General features: G+C 40.8%; 1 protein-coding gene across 1 annotated transcript; it reads left to right on the forward strand.

The window, feature by feature from the left end:
- The first annotated feature begins 391 nt into the window (after positions 1-391).
- On the forward strand, positions 392-3,214 carry LOC127316871 (zinc finger protein WIP4). Its single transcript, XM_051347341.2, has 2 exons — positions 392-1,264; positions 2,441-3,214. Exons 1-2 carry the CDS (start codon positions 506-508, stop codon positions 2,927-2,929), a joined length of 1,248 nt encoding a protein of 415 aa, XP_051203301.1. The 5' UTR covers positions 392-505; the 3' UTR covers positions 2,930-3,214.
- Positions 3,215-19,882: the final 16,668 nt, after the last annotated feature.

A 19,882-nucleotide genomic window follows, 5' to 3' on the forward strand; every position in this document is an offset into this window, starting at 1 on the left:
TATATAAATCGGTCATTTTGTAGACTGTTTTAGTTTTTGTTTAACTTGGTAGGCTGCTTTATTATCAAGTTATGCAGGAGTAGTTTGAAAGCATGGAGTATCTGTGAGCTCATGAAGGTAACTGAGAATTTATGACCGGAAGGAAGCCCTGCCCTTCACCTGGACAATACTACTATACGACTATCATTACATGCATCATGTCCCCCATGACCATGATATCTCAAGTCTCAAACTCTCAACTGGTAAGCTTAGGATTCCCCCTAGCAGAATACAACCCTCGGAAGAACAATACCTCTACACATAATTTTATCCCCATATGCACGGTGGTATCTCTCTCTCTCCTCCTTACTACACTTCTCATTCTCACTATAACTACCCCTTGCCAACCACGGCAGCTCACCTCATCCCACCTCAGTACCTCACTCCCAAGCAAGTAGCCAAGAAGAGAAGCAAACTAGGAAGATAGTGCCAGAGCAAGAAACCACGCCAAGCTAGCTATTCATCCATGGAAGATCCCTACACGAGCTTCCTCAAGAACCCCTACTACTACTACAACACGTCCACCTTGCCCACGCCTCACCTCCCTCCTCCTTTCCCACCTTACGCCGCCCTCTACCCCGCCGTTGCCGCCGCCGCCGCTCCATATCACCAGTACCCATCCTTCTTCCAGCAGCAGCTGGCGGCGCATGCGCAGCCCACTCTCCATTACAGCACAGCGCCTCCATCCCCTCCGCTCCGGGAGGCGCTCCCCCTCCTCTCCCTCACGCCCACCCCCACCTCCCGTCATAGCGCTGTCCACCACCACGACGCCGCCGACTCCGATTCCGACGATGACGACTGCTGCTACCACCTGCAACCTGAGATGGCGGCGGGCTCGACGACGGGCCCCGCGCGCGCTCCGCTCTTCGCCGACCTCAACTGCGTGCCCTCCTGCTGCGATGACCCGATGGACGTGGAGGCCGCCTGGTGCACGTCGACAGACGACGCCGCCGTCGCTCTGAGCATCGGCCTGCCGGCCGCCGAAACTGACCTCCTGTCTGTGCTCTCGGGCCGGGCGGCGGAAGAGGAGGAGGAAGAGGAAGAAGATTGCAAGCTGGGGGGCGGGCACGAGGAGGTGCCGCTAGGGTTCTCGTCGACGGCGCCGATCGGGAGGCTGAACAAAGGACAGTACTGGATCCCCACGCCGTCGCAGATCCTCATCGGCCCCACCCAGTTCTCCTGCCCCGTTTGCTTCAAGACATTCAACCGATACAACAACATGCAGGTCAGAATTGTTCTTCCTTGACATCTTGACAACATACTGTTTTTTGCCCACATTTGTTGCATTAATCATTGCTCATGATGTGTTGATTGTAAGATGCCTGCCATGAAAGAATGGTTCATGAAATAGACTTGAGCTGAGAAGATATGATCATGCATGCACAGTGGCTGACTTTTTGTTTGATTGAACTAGACTGGCATGCCAGGAGCTGCGGCTGACTACCCATGCATGCATCTTTATGCTTTTCTCTCTTGTGTGTTTGGCTTTTGAGGATGCATTTGAGTGGTGTGTAGTGGAGATCCCAGGGAAGATTTTATCTTTGTTTAGTTACATCTCTCTCTGTCTTAGTAGTACTCCTACTGAAGTAGTACTGATCAATCAATCGGTTACTTTCTACTCGCCCTTGTACTAGCCCACCCCAGTCCTGAATCCCTGACCACTACTCATGATTCATGGCTCATGAGATTTGCCTACTAGCCGCATCCTGCATGCATGCATAGGTTGTTTCAGGACAGGCTTTCCCATGTTTTGGAAGCATAAGATTGTGATATTATGGGCTCGATCTGCTGCAAAAATGACTGTGTGTCCTGATGCATGCACACTCCTCCCAAGAACATCAAGAGATCTGCAGTGTTCTTCATGTAGCCACCAACAGTGCCGGTACTCTGGCTGTGCGCTCTTTAAACAAGAACAGCACCAACGTACACAAACACACAGGCACAAGAGCTAGCTATCTACTCAGATCGCTAGATCACTAGAGCCCTCATTTCCATAACACATATATGCAGCTTTCTCTCTCTGCTTGCAAACTGATTATCACTGCTGCATGAAGAAAGTCACAACTCGTCCTCTCAACAAAAAAAAAAAGGTCACAACTCGACTCACACAGGCATGTATGCATCTGTGTAAGCTACAATCCCAAACTTAACTATATACATACTCTCAAGCCATCATCAGTCATCACATGTTAGTGCATTGAATTAGAATGGCTAGCTAGGGCTTTGCATATCAATATATTTGCTTACCGCAGCACCAAACAATGCATTATGTGAAGTAGTACATGTTTAACTTCAGCATAGGATATCATCTGCACGTGATAAACTTTATGTTCTGCTTAAATAGTAGTCGCTCTGTCCAAATTAAATTTAAGCTGATAGTCTAACCAAATGACATTTGCAGATGCACATGTGGGGTCACGGTTCGCAGTACCGGAAGGGCCCGGAGTCCCTGCGTGGTGTCCAGCCGACGGCGATGCTGCGGCTGCCGTGCTACTGCTGCGCGGCGGGGTGCCGGAACAACATCGACCACCCGCGCGCCAAGCCGCTCAAGGACTTCCGGACCCTGCAGACGCACTACAAGCGCAAGCACGGCCTCAAGCCCTTCCTCTGCCGCCGCTGCGGTAAGGCCTTCGCCGTCAAGGGTGACTGGCGCACCCATGAGAAGAACTGCGGCAAGCTCTGGTACTGCCTCTGCGGCTCCGAGTTCAAGCACAAGCGCTCCCTCAAGGATCACGCCCGGGCTTTTGGACACGGCCACGGCGCCTTCGGCTGCAACGGCGCCGCCGGTGGTGACGGCTTCGACGACGACGACGAGGGTGCCGTCTCCGAGATCGAGCACGACATCGTCTGCGGCGCCGCCAACGCCAGGTCCTCGCCGGCGCTGCGGTGACGAACCTATCACTTATCGATCTGTTAAGCCGTGGTGCCAGTGCCACACGCGCGCGCAAACACTATACTGGTAGTAGTGTTATAGTTAGATGCTCAGTCTACCTGTCTGTGTGGGTGTTGATGTGTTGTTGTCGTGGTCGTGGTCGTTGTCATTGTCTTTTTTTTTAGTACTGTTAGGGTTGTGGAAGTGCTCTTTTCTCTCGCTACATCGCTAGTTAGTATTATCGATCCATCGCTTGTAACTTGTAAGGTGATGTCTTATCTCAATCATCACACCGTTAACTCATGGAGCAAACCGCGTGTTTGTGTGCGTGTCCAAGCTTTTGCTTCCTTAAGCATATCTTCAACTAGTACCAGACGATTTTTATCTTATAATATGTTGGTTATCTTGTTGCGTGTACTCCACAGTAATGCAATTATGCAGCCAAGTAGTAGCCAACAATTTCTAAATCAATATTTTCTTTGTAATTCTGTAATGGCTACGTAGCAATGAAGGATGACGGATGGACGTTCTTGTCGATGTCATGCATGCATACAGTTCATATCATTAATGTCATTTCTGCATGTGGAAAATTCCAACCTATCTTTCCTGCTCCAGTCAAGTTTCTACTATATCAACGTACCCTTTTCTGTGCAAGCATACAGCTCAACCTAAACATTTCCCAATTTAAAGCTAGACGCATATTCCCTACAAAGTGAAAACAGAAAGGACACTACAAGGTCTTGGATGGAGTTGGGTATGTAGTACTAGTACTTTTGTTGAGACAAACTTACAAACATAAGTTATATTAATTTACCTGCCTGGTAGTTAGCGATAAAAGAAGGAATGGTTAACCGCCATGTAAAAACAAAGGAGACACAACAAAAATGCTTGCTTTCCCCTAGCTTGCTCTTACGAGGAGAGATCAACTTTTTGGGCGCATTTGGGATGGAGCTTGGGCAAAATGGCCGACCAAAGTATGCATGCATGTACAGCCAAAGTCTGATGGATGGAACATCATGTAAGTGTACATACCATGAGATGTTCGTGTCAAATGATGTGCTTTTCTCACGTTTGGATAGAAAGAAGGATAGGGATGGGCAATTGGGCAGTGAGCTAGCTGAGGAGAGACCTTTTCCTCCTTTTGGATAGATTTTTTTCCTTCGACATCTTCCAAAATAATTTGAGAGCATTTAAAGTTGCAGCAAGCTAGTAAGGAATGGATTTTCTCTTTGAGGCGGATTGGGAAATGGGAAATAACTAGTAAGGCCTTCTTTCATTCAAAGGGTATTCATAATAATCTGTGGAGTATAGATCCTTGCAAATAATCATGTAGATTGTTTGATTTGTAGGATTTGATCATGTAAAAGTTTCTTGTAGGACATCTTTCAACTATGTAGGTTTCACAGGAATATTTCCATTCCCTCAAACCTCTTGGAAATATATGATTCAGCCATCATCAGTGCCTCGTTGTCTGGAAGGGTCTAGAAGTGGAGCTAACGGGTTACTAGTTTACCAGGTACCTAAAGAAGAAAAGAAGTCACATGACGCCATATTGTGAAGCAAGTTTTTGATAAGGTGTCAAATTTCAAGTTAATTGGTGTTAATAGAAACTAGTGCACTTTAAAGATCCCTTGCACATGTTTTTCATTTTTTTTCATTTTCTTCGACTGTTTTTACAACAGGGTTGAATTTTTTCTCATGAGCATTTATACCAAGAAATTATACCAAGAAATTGAATCTTTCAAAAAAAAAAATAAGTGGACCTACGATATAATGACTAATTGGTAGCTTAAAATGATCTTTGCAGATTTTTGTTAGCAGTCTATCACACACTTGTAGTTTAAATTAAATATTGTTTTATTGAATTGGCCAAAAAAAATATTTATGCTGGAAATGATACGTTCACTGGCACGTGAGTCTGTGAGGTGGGAACCATATGTCCGTAGTTCCACGTGAGTGAAACCTAGGTTAGAGGAACCATGTTCTCGATAAACTAGTAGCTTCGAACTCAAATTTTGGCAGTGTACCGAAGCATCCTACGCGTCCATTCAAATATCACGCGCTCAACTTTTGAGCAACACAAAATTACTCTTTTACCCCTGGTCCGGAAACACCAATACACTAACTTTAGAGAGCTATTTGGTAACTAGAATCAATGTTCAAGAAATCGTGAATCGCTAACTTATCGGTCAGCCTCAAAATGAAGATTAATCGTTTATCGGACGATTAATCGATTTTATCGGTCGGTCATTTATCGGCTTAATTTTTTGTAAATTCTAATTTTCGGCACTAAATTTTCTATATTATGCTATGTATAGATAATATTGAAGCATTGAACAGAAGTATTACCTTGATTCCTTGCATTTGAATCAATAGAAATGGAAATTTTGAGATAATGCATAGTTCTACAGGACTATAGAACGAAAATATCGACTGCCAGACCAAATTTCAGCGAAATTTCACTGAAAATAGGCCAAAATATAGGTCATTGGACTGAAAATCGGCCGAAATATCGGTGCAACGATAAATTAGCCGAGATGTCGAAATCTTATTGGTTACCACCCGATTCACGATAAATCGGCCGATAAATCGGCATCTCGGCCGATTTTTTGAACAGTGACTAGAATTACATATATCCCCCCATTTGCCGCTTCCCCACAAATTTTCTCGATTCTCATACACCAAAAATCTACCCCTCCACTGTACTGGATCTGGTTTACCGCCAGCCTCCTCCTCCATAGCCTAGTCTTGACCGCCTTTTATGCCCATGCATCGGATCCACTCCACCGCCGCCCAAGTCCACCGACCTGATTCGCTTCACCACTGCGCCCGTCCCACCAATTCACCGCTTTCCCCCGAATATTCTCACATATCAAAAACCCCCCTCTCCACCATGGGCCCCCTCCTCCATAGTGTAGCCTTGACTGTTTTTCATGTCCATGCACATGATCTGCGCCAACACCACCATCATCCATCGAACCGGGTCTACTTCCCCGTTGGCCTCCTCCACACCTTAGCTCCTTCACCACATGTCTTGGCCATGCATTGGATCTACTCCACTGACACCCGCCTCCACAAGCCCGATCTATTGCATATGTCATGTCCATGCATCAATTATCGATGATATTGAGCCAACTGAGGAGGTGAGACTGCTAACAACGCAAGAAATTTAACTAAAAAGTGAATCAAATGCGAAATTGGCCGAACACCTTCGTGAAGAGGAATTCAAATGGTACCAATGATTGAAAGCTCACTTGCTGGAAGGAGATTCAAATACAATATACTTCCATAGCGTCACTAATGGAAGACATAAGAAGAAACTCATTCACTGTCTTATATTGGAGGAGGCTACGATCGAAGGACATGAGCATCTAAAGGTGTATGTTACTAGTTATTATAAAGTTTATTCTGTGATCATGTGGATAGTAATCTATCAATGGATGAATCCAGGATTGATGACATTCCTCAAGTTTTCAAGGCAGAAAACGTTTTTCTTATTGCCCCTTACTTTGAGGAGGAATCTACGAAGGTGGTTTTCCAGATGAAAGATAACAAAGCTCCGGGTTTAGATGTTTTCCCTGTCGGTTTCTATCAAACTATTGGGATATTATCAAAACATACATGTTGGGTCTTCTCGCTAATCTCCATGGAGGATAGCTACAGCTCTTTCATATCAATTTTGGCGAAATTATTCTTCCACCAAAGGGTGATGGCTCAGAAAGAATTCATCAATAAAAAAGTGATATGTCTCCTTAATGTTTGTTTTAAAATCTTTACTAACGTTGTTGATATGTCTCCTTAATGTTTGTTTTAAAATCTTTACTAACGCTGCTAAAATTAGGCTTAATTCAGTGGGTGATCATGTGGTTTGTCCTACTCAATTGGGGTTTTATGAAAGGAAGATATATCCTAGATGGAGTTGTCACCTTGCATGAAATGTTAGTTACATTGTAAAAAGATGAATGTCGTAGTCCTAATGATTGACATTGACAAATCTTATAATAAAGTTAAATGGTCTTTCCTTTAACACACATTTCGGATGAAAGGATTTTCAACTGAGTGACGCGCTCTAATCTATAACTTTGTTTTTGGAGAAAGTATTGCCATTGAGTTCAACGATGACATTGGTAAATATTTCTAGACGAAAAACAGTTTAAGGCAAAGCGACCCACTATCACCCATGTTATTTAACATTGTGGCTGCTATGCTAGCTATAATTATAGAGTGTGCTAAGGCTGATAGGCAAATTGAAGGGGTGGACCCTCATCTTGTTGACGGTGGACTACCTATTCTACAATATGTCGATGATGTGATTCTATTTATGGAACATGACCTTGAGAAAGCAAGAAACCTTAAGTTAATTTTATCGGTGTTCGAGCAATCATTAGGGTTGAAAACTAACTTTCATAAGAGTGAATTGATGTGCTTAGATGAGGCCCAGGACGATGTCAACCTATATGTTGAGCTCTTTGGCTATGGTATTGGTCAGTTTCTAATTAGCTACTTAGGCCTTCCGACTCATTTTGGGAGGCTTACTATTGGTGAATGGAAGCACGTCGGGGAAAGACTTCAGAAGCGTCGTAGTAGCTAGAAAATAAAATTACTATCTCTCAGTGGAAGATTGGTACTCATTAACTCAATATTAACAAATATGGTACTATATATGATATCCTTCCTCCAGTTACCCAAAGGAATCTTGCATCGGTTGGACTATTTCTGATCAAGTTTCTTTTGGCAAGGAGATAGTTAGAAGAGGAAATATCGGCTTACAAAGTGGAGTGTTGTTGCCGCCTGATGTTGTGCAGTTGCACACCGTTGGGGAACCCCAAGAGGAAGGTATGATGAGCATAGTAGAAAGTTTTTCCTCAGTAAGAAACCAAGGTTTAATCGACCAGTAAGAGAAAGGAGTGACTTCTGACTTGTGGCAGGGTGCACTACCGGCATCAGCAACAATGTGGAACCTGCACACAACACAACCAAAATACTTTGCCCCAACTTACAGTGAGGTTGTCAATCTCACCGGTTTTCCTTAAAACAAAGGATTAACCGTATATTGTGGAAAGATATGTTTGTTTGCAGTGAAATTAAAGAGAACAGTGCTTGCAGTAAGTAAACAAAACATGATGATTTTATCGGTGTAAAAGAAAGGACCGGGGTCCACAGTTCACTAGAGGTCTCTCTCCATAAAAATAAATAACATGTTGGGTGAACAAATTACAGCTGGGCAATTGACAGAATAAAGACCATACATGATAGGATGATTACTATGAGATTCATTTGGGCATTACAATATAATACATAGATCGTAATCCAACTGTGTCTATGACTAATAATCCACCTTCCGGTTATCACCCGAACCCGTTTCAGTGTTAAGTTGCAAGCAATAGATTATCGCATTAGGAAATGTGTGTTAAGTAAGCAATAGAATTACCCTTAGATAAAGCATTGTTGTTTTCTCCCTAGTAGCAACAACACATCTACAACCTTAAAAGTTACTGTCACTCTTCCAGATTACTAGAGGCATGAACCACTATCGAGCATAAATACTCCCTCTTGGAGTTACAAGCATATACTTGGCCAAATCATCTACTAGCAACAGAGAGCATGCAAGATCACAAATAACATATGACAAGTATATAACCTATCTCAACCATAGTATTCAATATTCATCGGATCCTAGCAAACACAGCATGTAGCTAGCATTACATAATTATGATCTTGATCATGATAGGCAGCTCACAAGATCTAAACATGAAACATAAATTGGAGAAGACGTCCATCTAGCTACTGCTATGGATCCATAGTCCAGAGATGAACTACTCACGCATCACTTCAGAGGCGGGCATGGCGATGTAGAGGCATCCGGTGATGATCTCCCTCTCCGGCAGGGTGCCGAGAAGATCTTCAGAACCCTCCCGAGCTAGGGTCGGCGATGGCGGCCATGATGGAAGTTTTCGTGGATGGAGGCTCGGGTATTTAGGTTTTTCCTGAACATGTGAATAAATAGGCAGAAGGGCGAGGTCAGTGGGTGCCTGAGGGGCCCACACCACCCCATGGCGCGGCCAGGGCCTGGGCCGTGCCATGGCCTGGTGTGGCCGCCTCATGGCGCTTCTCCGTCTCTCCTCTGGACTCCGTCTTCGTTACGGTAAAATAGGAACTTCGGCTTTTGTTTCGTCCAATTCCGAGAATATTTCCTGTACAACTTTTCCGATATACAAAACAGCAGAAAACAGGAAACTGGCACTGTGGCATCTTGTCAATAGGTTAGTTTCGGAAAATGTATAAAAGTGCAACGAAGTGTAAACAAAACATAGAAATTGGAGTAAAACAAGCATGAAGCATCAAAAATTATAGATACTTTTGCAACGTATCATCGCCCAAAAGGGCCTTGTGTTCATGACCTTGAGGTCAAGAACATAGCTCTGCTGGTAAATGATTGTCTAAGTTGCTAACCAAAAATGGGGTTTGGCAGACAATACTGAGAAGAAAGTATGTTGGCTCACGTGTGATCTCTCAGGTTTTGTGCTTACATGGGGATTCACACTTCTGGGCCAGCCTTATGGCGATAAAAAAATACTTCTTTCTCCATTAAGGATGGATCTGAGATTAGGTTCTAGGAGGACAAATGGTTAGGTAATACCACTCTCCGGGAACAATATCCAGCTTTTGTCACAAAGGGAATACCTTAGCTTGGGTGATGGAATCTAACCCACCGAGTGTGATGTTCAGAACAGAACTTATTGGGCCCCAACTTACAGCTTGGAACACATTGCTACAACGTTTGGCTTTCGTCCAATTGACACAAGAGGGAGAAGAGTTCCACTAGAAACTTACGAAGAATGGTCAATTCACTTTGGTTTCGATATATAGAGCGTTGATTCAACCTTTAGAGCCGGTAGTTAAAACTAAGAAAATCTAGAAGATGAAGATGCCGCTGAAGACAAAGATCTTCGAGTGGTATCTTTGACGCGGAGCAATACTTACTAAAGATAACATTGCAAACAGGAACTGGCATGAAAGTAAAAAATTGTGTCTTTTGTCATCATGATGGGACAATAAAACACTTATTATTCCAATGCCACCTTGCAAGATCTATATGGCCAATCATCAAAATAGGTTCTACTTTATACCCGCCACGTAGTGTTGCCAATATTTTTGGCAATTAGCTTAATGGGGTGGATCATAGGTCTAATGTACTTACTTAGGTGGGAGCAGTTCCTCTATCGGTGCAGTACTTTGATCCTTACATGGTCGTCTCTTCAGCGTATGGAAAATCGCGAGGTGTATACATGGTTGGAGTAAATGGCGAGGGACTTTATTACCAAACATAGGTGGAAGCGTAATCCCAGGATTGGCCCTTGATGCATGTAAAATGCATACATGAACTTTGTCCTTTATCATATTGAAATCCCACATATTTTCAACATATATGATGATAATAACATGTTTTACATTGATTTTTGGTAATTTTCCAATGATCCCGTTTATTTGATTTATAACTTTGCAGAACAAGAAAACCCTGTTTTGTGTATTTTTCACTTTTAGAGACCTATACGGAGTTAAATTAACCTAGTATTTTTTAGAGCGTCACCTTTTCATCAGTAGAAGCACCCTGTAGCTTTGGAGGAGGCCTAGATGGGCCTCGGGCCTAAAAGAGGGCAGGTGGCTGATACGTCCAATTTGCATCACTATTTTGTATTATAATCTACTGTTATTTATTGATATATTTCATATTTAGACATGATACTTATGTTATTTTATCTATTTTTGCATGTTTGATGATTTTCACGGGATTTTCTGTCGGAGCTGGAATTCTACTGGAAAAGGGGTCATCAGGGTACCATACTTCGGAAGATCCGAAAATTCCAGAAACTTTCACGAAGATCTTATTTTCCCGGATGACGGAGATAGCCAGAAGGAGGACCTGAGGGGGGCCACCATTGGGCAATACAATGCCCAGGCACGGGCCCTACCCTGGCCGCGCCTGGGGCGTGTATGGCCGCCCTGGCCCACATCTAACGCCGCCCTTTCGCGTATATCATCCCCACGAAAACCTAAGATCAGGGGCAGCTCGCAGAAATATTCCGCCGCCGCTACGAGGCGGAAAACACCAGAGAGATAAAAGCTCTCCGGCATATAGGAATCTGCCGGGGGAAATTCCCTCCCGGAGGGGGAAACCGTCGCCATCGCCACCACCATCGAGCTGGACTTCATCGTGATCATCATCCTCATCATCTCCACCATCAGCACCATCATCACCGTCGTCTCCACCTCGTCCCGCTGTAACTATTTGGGTTGTACCTCGCATATTTCGAAGGGGAAACTCCCCCGGTATTGATTAATTGTTGTATTTGATGCTATTGAGTGAAACCACCGGATTAAGGTTTATGTCCAGATTGTTATTCATCATTATATACCCACTGATCATGTTCCATATGTTGTCCCGTGAGTAGTTCGTTTTGTTCTTGAGGACATGGGAGAAGTCTTGTGTTAGTAGTGGAGCTATGTGAGTAATATGTATTGATATGATATTTAAGTTGTGGTGTTATTCTTCTAGTGATATCATGTGAACGTCGACTACATGATACTTCGCCTTTATGGACCTAGGGGAATGCATCGTGTATTTTGCTACTAATTGCGGGGTTGCCGGAGCGACAGAAACCTGAACCCCCGTTAGGAAACCATTGCATGAGGGAGCGTAGGATCTCAGAGTTTAAGGTTGTGGTTAGATTTTATCTTAATTACCTTCTTGTAGTTACGGATGCTTGCAAGGGGTTTAATAACAAGTATGTATTATGTAAGGGTAGTGCATTAGTATAGGTTCACCCACACAACACTTACCATACCAATAGAGATTATTCACGGATGCGACGCGAAAGAACTTGACATAAAACCTCCCGTGTGTCCTCAGGAACATTTGGTCGATATAAGTAGAACAACCGGCTTGTCCTTAGTGCTAAAAAGGATTGAGCCACTTGCTGCAATTATTATTGCCACCTTTTATTTACTCGTATTTTATTTATTTGCAATATCAAATACCACTGAAAACCCGTTTGCTAGTGTTTACATAGAATCCTTCATTGAAACTGCTCATAAACACCTTCTGCTCCTCGTTCGGTTCGACACTCTTATTTATCGAAAGTACTACGATACACCCCCTATACTTGTGGGTCATCAGTGGCGCGCCCAAATATGTTCGGCGTGCCACCCAGCCTCTTTCGACCGTCGATCGTCCAATTGACCTGATTCTTTTGTCCACCGACGTATTTTGACCTAAAAATCACTATATATGGCCCTGAAGAGTCCTCGAGAGCATAGCGCCGCAGAAGACAGAAACGCGAAAATAGAGGCCTATAGCAGAGAAAATTGGAGGGGGAAACTCCGTCGGGATCACGGCCGGAGGGATCTCCACCTTCTCCAACGTCTTCGTCATCATCACCATGATCAAGGCGGAGTAGTCCACCTCTGGACTACGGGTTTGTGGCAGTAGCTTGATCTATTTCTCTCATGTTCTTCATATATGAGCTGTCCTACAGGATTATGGCCACAATTCTAATACAGATGTGGTGGATCCTTATTCTATGATGTTATGCTATGAAATATGATCATATTATGTGCAAGATGTATTGATAGATGCATATTATCTACCCTATTCTTAAGTATTTATTCTGATCCAACATCTGTGCAAGAGTGTGTGTGGGGTGATGTGTGTATTAAATTGAGTAGCATGGTTTTAGTGATTGAATAGTGACAAAAAATTAATGATCTATTATGGTTTTGCCTTCTCTTTTGTTACCTCACTAGGGTTAAAGTGAATGCATGTGCTATGTTCTTCACGTGAGAAAAGTGACGATTTTGTTTGTTCAAGGTAGCATATTTGATATTCAAACATCATGTCAAATTACTTATGGCTATTCTCTGTTAATTCTTAATACAAGATTGCATTGAGTTATCCCTTTCTTGTGTAGTATAAGAGAGATGTGTTGCGTCATCTCTATGTTAGGACGTGATGCCCATATGATTGTGTATCTTTCACATGTGATTATTTTGCATCCTCATATCTCGTTGATGAACTACTATTTGTCCACTACAACTTAAAAGAGAAAATAGTCAAGTGAATACATGATCCCCGGTCCAATTTTTATCATAATAAACACCATTATCTTGCTTTTATCTTGTTTTCTATTTGCTGCACTATTTTAATACGAAAATACAAAAATATTTACTTTTCTTAGTTGCATCCAAAACACTAAAAACAATCAACCCCTTTACATTTTTTACTTGGTTACTTTATTTATCTAGTTTTACTCGCTTTATTTTTACTTGCGTTTTATTTACTTACACGAAACTTTGTGCTTGACAACCACACGGTGGAGTTGGGGATAAGGGCTTTCATTTTACTTTGCAGGATTACTACAAGAAGAGAGAAGAGAACACTCTTAATTTGCTCAGTACCCCGAGAGTTTGATATAAACCCTCGAGTCACCCTTGTGGGGAAAACACTCTGCTGACACAACACTTTGCACTTGGAGTCCCAATGACATCAAGACATTTTCTGGCGCCGTTCTCGGGGAGCTGAAAAGAGTTACATCATAATGGTTGCTGCGTAAGAGGTATTTTCTAGAAGAATCTTCTTACAACTGCATCTCTCCTAAGCTTGGGGAGGTAACACCATGGTGAGCTCTCTTATCTCTTTTAGATTTTGCATCGTGTTTTATTTGTCATTTTTTAGTCTTTGCTTGCTTGTTTCTATTCTTTGCTTGTTAGTTGTTTTTCATAAAAATTGAAAAACGCATAAAAATTAGTTTCCTATTAAGGAAGTATGATTAGGCAGCACAAAAGCGTGAGAATGGCAACGCAAGGTTGCAGTCATGTTATCCACAATAAGAAACTAAAGATCAGAATAAATCCCATGATAATGATTACAATCTATAATACTAGGTTTCCTAATGGGAATACCACGGCCATGAGTTGCATGTTAAAAAAATTGATGAACTTTGTGATAAAATTAAACATCCTAATATGGATCCTGGGGTGTTAACAGTAAAATTATTCCCACACTCCTTATAGGATTGGCTAGGACACGGTATGAAGATGTACCCGAAAAAGAGAAAAAAATATGGTTCAATTTAAGAGTTTCATTTCTAGAATTTTTTGGAAATGCACCATTGAGCATCAAAAACTTATGATTGATTTTAAGAAACTAGAATAGGAGAGTGTTATCCAAGCTTGGAAAAGGTTTAAAAATACCCATGCAACTATAACATGGGCTAAGGGATTATATGCTTTTGAATATGATTTACCTTGGCTTAAATCAAAATAGTAGGCGTCTTTTAGAATCGACACATGTTTCATCTTCTATAAGCCGTATGATGCCTTTATGATATTGGATGGGATGTTGGTAGAAGATAATAAATACAAAAGCATAAAATATGGTGGAAGTAGAAATATGTATGTCAAAGAAAATTATGAAATAGAAATAGAAGAAGAGGAAAACACTGTTTTAAATGCTACAGATGAAAAAGAAACTCTTATGCTTGCTAATGATAAATAAATTGAAGAACTTAAAATTCTTAGTGAAGCTAGGGAACCAATTTTGGATCTTGATAAATGTAGCTTGCATGAATTGATTGTTATACTAGAGAAATTTGCTAAATATCCCACTATCAATGTCAATCAAGCTGGTTTTGGCTCCTATATTGCTAACTATATCATTAAAGAAAAGATTCAAAGATACAATAATGAGGCTATGATACCACCTAATCTTGGGGATGCGTGGATCTCCAATATCTTAATTTCTATTGATAAAGAAACACATCATGACATTCTAGATTTAGGATCTAGTGTTTATGTCATATCAAAAGAGCTATATGAATTACTTAATCTCAAAATTATGGAAAAATGCTCTATTGATTTATTAATTGTTGATGATTCAACCAAAAAGTCGTTAGGAAGAGTAAATGATGTAATGGTTGAATTGCATATGACATATGTGCATGTTGATTTCATTGTTATGGACATGGGTAGAAATACCTCTAGTCCTATAATCCTTGGAAGATTTTTTATGAGAACAACAAGAGCTATCATTGATTCTAAAGAAGGGAATATGAAGTTTCAATTCACACACAAGAAGTGTATGGAGAACTTTCCAAGGAAGAAGGAGGCAGCATTCATGCTACCACATAATTTCCAGGACACATGAACATGTAAGTAAGCCTAGCTGTATGGCTATAAAGAAAGCGCTTTACGGGAGGGAACCCGAGATGTTTTTATTTTTGGTTTTTATTTTAAATGTTTGATGTATAATTTTAGTTTCCATTTAGTTTACTCTATTTTTTTTAAATAAAGTATCAAGTTTTTACCCATTTGGATGTTTAAAGTTGCAAACATAATATGAAGTTGCTGGTTTTTGCGCTTCACTTTTTAGTGCACGATTTTATGATTTTTTGGTAACTCCTAAATTCTTGCTAAATTCACGATAGCTGTAAATTTTCATCCTCTGTATTCAGGAAAATTGCATAAAATTCTTGATGTGTCTAAGTCATGTTAAAAATTCAGTTTTGTTGCAGCAAAAATTCTGGATAGATTCTGCCATTGTATGTTAGATTCATTCTTTTGAGTATCAAAATGATTTTTGCTTGGAACTTTTGATATGCTAGAATTACTATAACATTATTTTCTCTCTGGTTAATGAATATATCCTTTTATTTACGATTAAAATAGCAGCAATCATGATTTATGTGTACCTCTAATGTCACCCCATAGAAAAGAATAGGTAGAAAAGTTTGTGTTGAAGTTTTTTCACAAGGAATGGACGAATATCACACTAAGATTATTCAAGTATGATAAACATCAAAAGCTTGGGGATTCCCATGACACCCCACTGGACTCATTCAAAAACACTTGGTTTGAGCACCTCTAAACTCTGTTTTTTAGCAACATAGAATTCTCGCAAAAACTTGAAGCGTCCTTGTTTTATTTGTGTCTAGTTTTGTTTTTTAAATGAAAGGACCATTATATTGAGTGTTCATAATGCATATGCATGAGATACTGTACCAAACTCTCTACCTCTGAATGTTTAAAGTAAATTAAGTTGCATGATTATAAAAGAAATGGAGAAATGCCTAGAGATGAAATTTATTTTGTGTATGGTATTTCTAGTTTCACATGCTCTATTGAGTGATGATTTGATATGTGCCTTATTCAGTGATACTTCCTGGTAGTATACATAGATGTTTAATTTTAACTATTATTGTTAAATGATGAATGAATAGTAAAATTGAATTCTTACACAAGCATAGACTTGTTTCCAAGATCAACTCAAATCCAATGTCTATCATACCTACCTATATAGCACTTGCTATTCCAAGTATAATGTGTGTGTTATGCCTCCAACCTTTTCAAAATATCCATTTTGTGTAATTTAAATCTCATAAGAAAGTAGGGTTTGGAAGGAAAATACCGCTATGCATGTTGTGGGTTTGACTGATTATGAGTAATGATCTAGACCATAACCACGTTTACTGGGGACGTCTTTCAACATTGCACTATCAGGGTATTGCACCCTGCGTTGATCATCATTTCTTTTATTTTGTTGATGGCTATCTCTTTTGTAATAAGTTGAGGTTATCAAGAGTAAGTATGCATGCATTGTTAGAGAAGAGAAATAGGCCGCTAACCGAAGCCATGCTTAATCATGGTGAAAGTTTCAGCAACGAGCATCCTCAATAGGAACAGTGAAAAAAAGTAAAAGAAAAGGAGTTAGTGAAAAAAGAGAGAGAGTGGAAAAATAAAAAGAAATAAAAAAGAGTTAGAGAAAAAAGTGAGAGAGAGTTAGAGAGGATACTCAACGTCTGTTGTTCATGTTGTCCCGGTATGGATGGTCAGCCTATAGTTGAGATACCCATCTCCTTTAGTCCTTTGTACAGGCGGCATGACGGTACCCCATTGCGATACTTGGTTGAAACATGTGTGTTGAAAAGTCTTGGTAACCTGGAGCTGAGTAACAAGAGGTGTAGCCCTTAGCATTTAAAAAAATGAGGCAACACTTAGTCATAAGAGGTCAAACTCATGACACATAGATATCTTCTTACAAGAGATTCATGGTACCCCATCCTTATTATTACTGTTTACATGAATTTCATATCTCAAAACCTTGTTTTATTCTCTACTTTTTATTTTGTTGGAGGTTTAGCACGTACATTACCTACTTACTTTCTAGTGTTCAGGAGTCAAAAGAAATATTCAAGAAAAGAGAGGACCAAAAGTCTTCCAACAATTATATAGGATTCTCCTAAGCATGATTTATGATTCATACTACTTATTTATACATCCCAAATATATCTACTTTTCCAAGCACTTTGCTCAATAGTTTACTCCGGAATCTCACCATACTTGGATAAAAATTGCTGAATCTGATGCTGCTTTTAGCAAAGTCTCCTTTTTGTCAATTTTTCGCGGGAAATAAAATTGGGTAAAAATACCACAGAAGTTTTCACCAAAAGAAGGGACCTGGAGCTTTGGATCACGAGAGGGAAGCCATGAGGCCCGAACGAGGGCAGGTGGCGCACCCTACTTCTTTGGGCGCACCACCCAGGCCTATTTGGCCCTCGGTCATCGTCTCCCCCCCCCCCTCGCGAAGTGTTGTATATACCATAAAAACCTACCCCCTGGAAGGCCACGACGTTTTGCGAAATACAGCGCTGCCAAGACCCCGATCTTTGTTTCGGGGGTCAGATTGATCGTGCTCTCCACCCTAGAGAGAGGGATTTTGAGGGCTTCTTCATCATCACCACCACCGACATCAACACCAACCATCATGGACTCACTCTCCATCACCATGAGTAGTAGTTATCTCTAGGCTTAAGAGGTGGATGGGTTTCGGATGAGATTGATCATGTAATCCTCCATATGTATCCAGAATTCAGGTGTTTATCTTGAAGATATTCTTGTATGAGTGTTAGTACACCTTTTCTATGTTTAATACTTTTTACTAGGGTCCGAGTGACATGATTTCAGTACTAAACCTATATTGATTTATCATATATACGAGGCTGGTATTTATCTGCAAGGCGTATTACTTGTTATTATGTTGACCAAGCGAATCCCTAAGGTGACAGATGGGGAAAATAAGGGGAAGATGTGATAATTCAAGGATTATGTGTGTTCATGAATCTTAATGCTTTGTTCCGGTCTATTCAAAAGGGTAGACCTTAATTGCTTGTAGTTCCAAGTTGGCCACGGTGAAATGGGCAAGCAGGACAAAATATGTTATGCAAATTCTCTTAGTTAGTACGCATAACTACATTTGGATCAACACCTACACAACTGAGATGAATGCTATGTTAGTTGGATTACATTACATGATCAATATCATTCATAAATTACCCATTGCTGCCTCATGCCTACGCTTTTAGCCACTGAAAGTTTCACATTACTTATTCCGGTGAAAACTAGAAATATGTTGCTTTTATGTATTGTTTGCTTTTACTGCTTTGAATCAACTGCTACAAAATCACCACTTGCTTTGTGAGTTTATTGATATATAGGTGAGATTGAGAGTGTTGTCTCAATTTCTAAAGTCTTATTGGTATTCTTGTGTCAAACTATAAATTTGGATAATACTTCCCATTGAAGATTTCCGCGATCCCCTATACTTGTGGGCATCACTTATCATTCATGTTTCTTACAATGCTATTTACTATTATGCATGCTTTGTAGAATGTAAGAGTTATCACTTCATGAGTTCATATTATTTATTGTCATTCTTTGTTTACTGAACCTTGTGATACTTTGCATGATTATTTAGAAGCTATATATAATAGGGAAACTCCAAACTTCATGTTAGTTTTATCACCTTTATGCTCGGGACGAGCGTAGGTTAAACTTGGGGATGTTGATGCATGTAAAATGCATGCATGAACTTTTATCATTTATCATATTAATTCCCACATATTTGCAATATATATAACATGTTTTACATTGATTTTTTGGGATTTACCAATGATCCCCTTTATTTGGTTTATAACTCTGCAGAACATGAAAGCCTTGTTTTGCGTATTTTTCACTTTTAGAGACCTACACGGGGTCAAATTGACATGGGATTTTTTGAGCGTCACTTTTTCATCGGGAGAAGCACCCTGGAGCTTTGAAGGAGGCCTGGATGGGCCTGAGGCCCAAAAGAGGGCATGTGGCGCGTCCAAACATGTTGGGCGCGCCACCTAGCCTCTTTCAACCGTCGATCGCCCAATTGACCTAATTATTTCGCCCAACGATGTATTTTGACCTAAAATCACTATATATGGCCCCAAAGAGTTCTCGGAAGCAGAGCGTCGCAGAAGACCGAAACACGAAAATAGAGGCCTGCCGCAGAGAATATTGGAGGGGAAACTCCGCCGGGATCACCGCCGGAGGGATCTCCACCGTCTCCAACGTCTTCATCATCATCACCATGATCAAGGCGGACTAGTCCTCCTCTGGACTATGGGTTTGTGGCAGTAGCTTGATCTATTTCTCTCATGTTCTTCGTTATTCTTAGTACCATATGAGCTACCTGTTGGAGATATGCCCAAGAGGCAATAATAAAAGTGGTTATTATATATATCTTTATGTTTATGATAAATGTTTATATACCATGCTATAATTGTATTAACCGAAAACATTGATACATGTGTGATATGTAAACAACAAAGAGTCCCTAGTATGCCTCTTAACTAGCTTGTTGATTAATGGATGATTAGTTTCATAATCATGAACATTGGATGTTATTAATAACAAGGTTATATCATTGTATGAATGATATAATGGACACACCCATTTAAGCGTAGCATAAGATCACGTCATTAAGTTATTTGCTATAAGCTTTCGATACATAGTTACCTAGTCCTTATGACCATGAGATCATGTAAATCACTTATACCGGAAAGGTACTTTGATTACATCAAACGCCACTGCATAAATGGGTGGTTATAA

This window comes from Lolium perenne, chromosome 7 (genome assembly GCF_019359855.2).
Source record: "Lolium perenne isolate Kyuss_39 chromosome 7, Kyuss_2.0, whole genome shotgun sequence".
Classification (NCBI taxonomy): domain Eukaryota; kingdom Viridiplantae; phylum Streptophyta; class Magnoliopsida; order Poales; family Poaceae; genus Lolium; species Lolium perenne.

Coding starts and splice junctions, on each gene's coding strand:
- LOC127316871 (XM_051347341.2), top strand. CDS start 506: ATGGAAGATCCCTACACGAGCTTCCTCAAGAACCCCTACTACTACTAC. Junction 1,265..2,440: donor ACCGATACAACAACATGCAG/GTCAGAATTGTT, acceptor TGACATTTGCAG/ATGCACATGTGGGGTCACGG.